This window comes from Saccostrea cucullata, unplaced genomic scaffold (assembly GCF_032062105.1).
Source record: "Saccostrea cucullata isolate Sc308-1 unplaced genomic scaffold, CSIRO_AGI_Scuc_v1 ctg10774, whole genome shotgun sequence".
NCBI lineage: Eukaryota > Metazoa > Mollusca > Bivalvia > Ostreida > Ostreidae > Saccostrea > Saccostrea cuccullata.
This window is the reverse complement of record NW_026923790.1, coordinates 15,647-21,911: the sequence shown is the minus strand read 5'-3', so window position 1 is coordinate 21,911 and position 6,265 is coordinate 15,647. Positions and strand designations below refer to the sequence as shown.

Genomic DNA, 6,265 nt, shown 5'->3' with positions numbered 1-6,265 from the left:
AAAACAGTTTAATATAAGCATTTTTATTTCTAAAAGTATATTTAAAAATAACCACTTTTACATAATAATTTATCAGTCATCTTATTCATGTTTTTCCATTAATGTGACATTTTATTTTAATAAATTATTTACTAATTAGAATTATTCGCATTTAGTTTATTGATAAACACATGATTACATTACATAGATTCAAGATTTCAAAGACATTCATATAGTACCGTATCTTTCATTCACATGTATTTTTAAAATTTTTAATAAAATAAATAGTAAAAATGGCATTTATTTATTGAAAATTAAAAAAATCAAATATATTAATAATTTCATATATTAATTTCAGTTACCATTTATTGCAATATCATAATTTAATAAGTAAGTTTTACCCTATTTCTTGTGGTTAATCTTAAACAGACTATAGGTCACCTGTAATAAATTTCTTTTGTTCTCTCCCTCCCTTTACCTGTACACCATTCACACCTAGCCAAAACCAGTCACCTGCAACATTTTTTAGAATTTTGGCTACGTGGGAGGACACCATTTGTTTTTTGTTGTATATTTGATAGGTCTTTTTTTTAAACTGATAAAATTGTTCTTTCCTATTTTTAGGGATTCATCATATGATTGCCAGGAGCCAAAGGAGACAGCAAGAAAATTGCCTTGCTTTAGCTGTTTTACTGCTGTGTTTTCTTTCTTACATGGTATATTTTGGTTATGTGATTATGTGATTTATCTACTTGTAGGTTCTTTTTTCAATAAATATTTATTTCGAAATATCGATATTAATCTTAATTATTTCAGCAGTACAAAAATTGCAACTTGAACAATTCCTTAAAAAATTGTATAATTGCTACATATAAGGAAGGTTTTTTCTTTCTTTTTTTATTAATATCTAATTTGTGTTTATAAATCAAAACGTTTTTATGCTACACTAAATAAAAGTTACAAAAAGAATATACTTTTAAATTTGAAATAAGAACATTTCATTTTCAAATTCAAAGTAAAGAATTAATTCTTATTCATTTCTTTATTAATAATATTTTTTCATTAAAATAACTCCCTCCAAAATAATATAAAATTAGAATACATATCTATTCAAATTTGTTTATGGAAGAATATAAATCGCAAAAATATATATATATATATTTTGTGGTTTTAGTCATAGGTTCTTTATAAAACGGTCACAGGTCAAGCCTGAAACAGTTATGACTCTTATATGTTTTATAGGGTGAAAGTAGCAGAAATTGCCCACAGTCAAAAATGACGGTCCAATACGTAAAACGTTGTCCAGGAACACGGAATGAGTGGATGGATGCAGCCGTGAGAAAGAATTGCACAAGCATTTCTCAAGATTGCGTTTAACCAGAACACTTTCAATACCATTGTGTGATTAATTCACTCATGAATGCAACAATGGAAGTGTGTATACCAATTTGGTTTTGTATAGGTATGACCTCATATATTTACAATAACCTACTGAATTATTTCATTTTAAGGGGGATTTCTATAAATTTATTTATATTCTATGTAAGTTTGGTCTTTGGACAGGATTTTGTGCAGAATACAACCTACAAGGAGAAAGAATTCAGGACAATTTCAATGCACCATGTACAACATTCTCAAAACCATGCCCTCCAAGATATCTGTCTTCTGATGCATATTTATGTAAGCTATTGGACGCATGTGTTTATGCGCCCGGGTTGATAGATCAGATGCGTAAATTGTTTTTGTCCTGTCTGTCTGTTCGTCTGTTTATATGTATGTCTGTTTGTTGTCAATTTTAATCTTCGCTATGACTTTTGAACCGTGCGAGAAAAGAAACTTCATATTTGTTATGCATACCCACTAGTAAAACCCTTTCAAACAACACTAAGTCACAATGACTTAGTGACCTTGACTGTGACCTTTGTCCTAAAATAACTTTTTTTTAAACTTTGTTGCCACTGGGCGCATTGTGTTTCACAAACACATCTTGTTATTACTCAGAACAGACTAGCATAACTTTCTTAGAGTTTTGGTGCTTAAAATGTTAATAAAATGTGAGCCATTGGCATTTTGTACCGTTCAAAAACGTTTGTTAAAGATTAATGTTTTTTTTCGTCAAGAAATCATTCCTACTATTGTTAAATGCTATTTACATGAATGAATCCCCTATACTTATTCATGAAATGAAATGAAAGCAGTCCTTAAACGTTTTATATATGACCAAATAGAGTCCCTGAAACGTTCTTCTTTCCCATTTTTCCGTTCGCTCACCGTTCGTTCAGCGTTCGTTCACCGTTCGTTCAGCGTGCGTTCACCGTTCGCTTTTCGTTCACAGTATTGCGTTCACCGTTCACCGTGCGCTCGCGTTCACCGTTCACAAAACGTTCACCGTTCGCTCTTCGTTCCGTTTACTTTGCGTTCACCTTGCGTTCACCGTTCACTTATCGTTCAGTCTTCATTGTCATTCGGAACTCCGAAGTGAAAGGACTTATCTTTTTGATGGTAAGGATTTACATAGTTTTCAATTAAATAACTTAGATATCGTGTTTAAAGAATAATTATTTCATTGCAAAAATTATCCATGATATTTATATTTCTATAATTATAACTCAGCTGTTACTTATTTCATGAATTTTCCATGGAAAATAATTAATACATTAAGTACCCACATGTATGTAGAACGATGCTAAAATATAAACTTCAAAAAAGGGCAATGTACAAATGCTTCACGCACGGCATCAATTTGATGTAATTTTAAGAGGACAAATTATATTTATGGATGTATAATAATTAATCCAAGTCTTTTACAGGACAAGAATACATTAAAAAAATTATTTCTATAGTAACACATATTTAAACAACATGTAGATTTGAGAATCATGAACAGTACTGCAAATATTCAGTTAATTAAATATATTTAGAGCTAATTAAGTTGATGGTGTGGTTTTAAATTTTAGAAATGCCCAACTGTTTAAAATAGTCTATTATTAGAGAAGAAAAATTCCTTCCTTCTCCGTACCTAAACATGATTAAAAAATATCTTTTTGCTATTCAGTATAATTACCCCCCCCCCCCCCCCCCGGTGCCTTTTCTCCCAAAATAAAATTCTTATTGAGTTTTTTCAGTATATTTTAATTAATATTTAATTTTTATTGTAACACAAGAAAATCAGTCCTAAAACCAACATCAAACAGTCATTAAACAATAGTATTTTAGTATAAACTTGTGCCGACAGTATTTTAAATTGGCAGGAATAGGTTTCCCATTCAGTTTAAAACTTAATCCTTCCAAGTATATATTCGAATTATTTTTTTTTTCTGCAGGAACGCAAAAATCAGATCTAGAAATGATACGGAAAAATATTAAAATTTCTTGGAATACTAAGTGACTCCTTGCCTTCGGCATGTTCGGTAAAACGCGATTTCCACACAGGTCCACTGTGTCGAATTATTTTGATTGACAGCATTCAAGCACGCTATTACAAATATAGCACGGACTTCCTTGAACTTTATCTGGATGAAAATAAAAGCAAATTACCATGGATTCAACACCTATTACTTGGAATATTTATAATTGTATTTTTATTTACTATATAAGTACTATTTCTCTGTTCATAAAAATTATGACAGCACATTACTTGTTTATTTTTTAATCTACACGTATTACAAATAATTTGAATGCCTAACAAATAATCACGGCCAGGATATGACAGATACATGAAGAAGTTAAAAATAATCGTCATAAAAGAATAAAAAGGCACATAAAATAGAATATTTTGCAGTAGAATTTAAATAAAACGAGAATTTTTATGCAGTACGATAACAGTGCAACAGATAATTGTGAAATGTTTTTACTCAGAATTATACTTTATTAATTGTAATTCATTCATTCTATAAGTAGCAGTTTTATCTTATTTATTTTATTAGTGAAAAGAATAAGCATAATTATTTACTATATAAGTTTTTTATCTTTTTAGTACACGCGGTAACAGTCCACATTATTTATCGATTTAAACATATAGGTATGTGCAGAAAAAATGTTTTTATTTATTTATTTATTTATTTATCTATTGTTTATCTAAGTAGTTTTATCTTCTAAAGTCCAAATTTTTTTTTAAAAGAATAAGCATAATTATTTACGCGGTAACAAACTACACAAGCGGCGATTAACATCATGTTATACAATATCGATTTAAACATACGTATGTGTAGAATTTTTATTATTATTATTTATTTATTTATCCATCTATTTATTTCTCTTTTGTTTATCTATTGTGTATTTATATTTATTTTTGACATTTAAATAATAGAATAAAAGAATAATTTCAATACAAGGAAAAGACCGAAGGCATTCCGAATAAATCGTTCATCTTGCGTTCACCGTTCGTTCACCGTTCACTTTGCGCTCGCGTTCGCGCTCGTTCGCGTTCTGCGTTCACTCACCGTTCACCGTTCACACATCGTTCAGCAAGTTGCGTTCACCGTTTTTCGCATCGTTCACTCACCGTTGGCTCTCGCAGCGTTCGTTCACCGTTCGTTCACCGTTCGTTCAGCGTTCGTTCACCGTTCAGGTGGGAAAGTAGAACGTTTCAGGGACTGTACTCGTCTACAGACAAATTCGTATATTTTTCAAGTGAGAGGGAATCGTCATTCATGGGCTTTTTAACACGTCCCAAAATATAGATATATATTGATAGAATTATTACAGGAATTTTTTTTTTATACTTTTGGTATATTTTATTTGTCTTACAATACCTAACTTTCAGATCAAGAATGTTACAGATTAGTAGAGATTCAGAAGAAGAAATCGGTTTTTGTTGTTACTACAGAAGATAATGGGTATGATATTTATTATTCCAACATCGCATTTGCTTTGTTAGTTAAACTGATTTGTTTATTGGTAATTTTAGAATGTGTAAATGATGTCCAAGAGGAGTAATTAAAAACGCAAATGAAATGAATACATTTATTTCGATTCCAGGTTGAAATTGACAACCGTAAAAATAAAAAAAAAAACACTATCGAAGATAGTGAAAACAATAACCACTAACGATATATATCTTTTGTTTAAGAATCTTTCTCGACAATATTTGCTTAAATCTGTATTATTGATTTCTTTTTCAGCATCAGACAGGATGTACCAAACAATGGAACAGAAACCATCATTATTGTGTCAATACTTTGCACTATTGCTGCTCTGTTATCAATGCTTGCGGTGATATTGTACAGAAGACAACGTGGTATGTATTCACTTAAAAGCTGCAATTGCTTTCATTTTTCCACTTATTGATTTCAAATTGTTTTGATGCCAGTTGCAACATGTATTTTATAAAAATATTTTACTTTTTTTATTTGATATATTCGTTGGTCACAAATTAAAATAAAGAAAGTATATTTTAGAAAGAAGATCAAACAATGTGAGGACTCATGATGAGGAAATTGAAGATGATGACCTGATGATATCTGAAACAAATAATATATGATATTTACTTTAGATCTCTCTCTCTCTTCATATTTATGTGATATTTGCTTCCAAATATTTCCCTACTTTTAATGACACGTTTTTTCTGTATAAAACTATTGTTCATCAATCTACAATACAATATTCCAAATGTATATTTTCATGCTGTTATTCAAATTAATTATGAATGTAAAAAAATATTTCAAAAGAATTATCAGCATGCAGTATCAGCAAAAAACTCTAAACACAGAAAAAGATAAATATTAACATAAAATATTTCTAAACAATAAAAAGTTGATTGATGAGTTCTTATAAACGCATAGTCAATTGAATGATCACTTGATATTAGATTTGTTCGACTTTTCATCAAATGGTTTTTGATTGGTTATTTTTATTTTTGCTGTTTGGACAAATTAGCTTTTTTCCCTGATAGTTTGATTAGGTTATTTGCAATTTTAGGAGGGGGTTGGGTAATAGTGTTTAATTTCTTGGTACATGTCAAATATAGTGTTTTTCAATTAAAGACGGAAATCATTTCTTCCTTAAAAATGTACAAAAGTGTTTTAGCCATACGAGTATGTTTATATCAACAAATGATATTATTTCCAAGTAAAGTTTAAAATATGATACTGTGTATTATATATTGTTTAATTTTTGCAATCGAAATTCGGCATGCAAACACGTTTCGTAGATGTAATGGCCAAGGGAGAGTATCGTAAATGTTAAAAGACTATTTTTTGCATATAAATTTTGAAAAAAAACATATGGAAGTGGATACGCGGAGCACGAAATAAATATTATTTTTTAATTTCTTAGTTTTAATTAC

At 29.6% G+C, this 6,265-nt stretch overlaps 1 protein-coding gene across 1 annotated transcript; it reads left to right on the top strand.

The window, feature by feature from the left end:
• The first annotated feature begins 569 nt into the window (after positions 1–569).
• Positions 570–6,044, top strand: LOC134264918 (uncharacterized). The gene is made up of 6 exons (XM_062747170.1): positions 570–695; positions 1,222–1,441; positions 1,543–1,659; positions 4,745–4,817; positions 5,103–5,218; positions 5,379–6,044. Exons 2-6 carry the CDS (start codon positions 1,396–1,398, stop codon positions 5,459–5,461), a joined length of 435 nt encoding a protein of 144 aa, XP_062603154.1. The 5' UTR covers positions 570–695; positions 1,222–1,395; the 3' UTR covers positions 5,462–6,044.
• Positions 6,045–6,265: the final 221 nt, after the last annotated feature.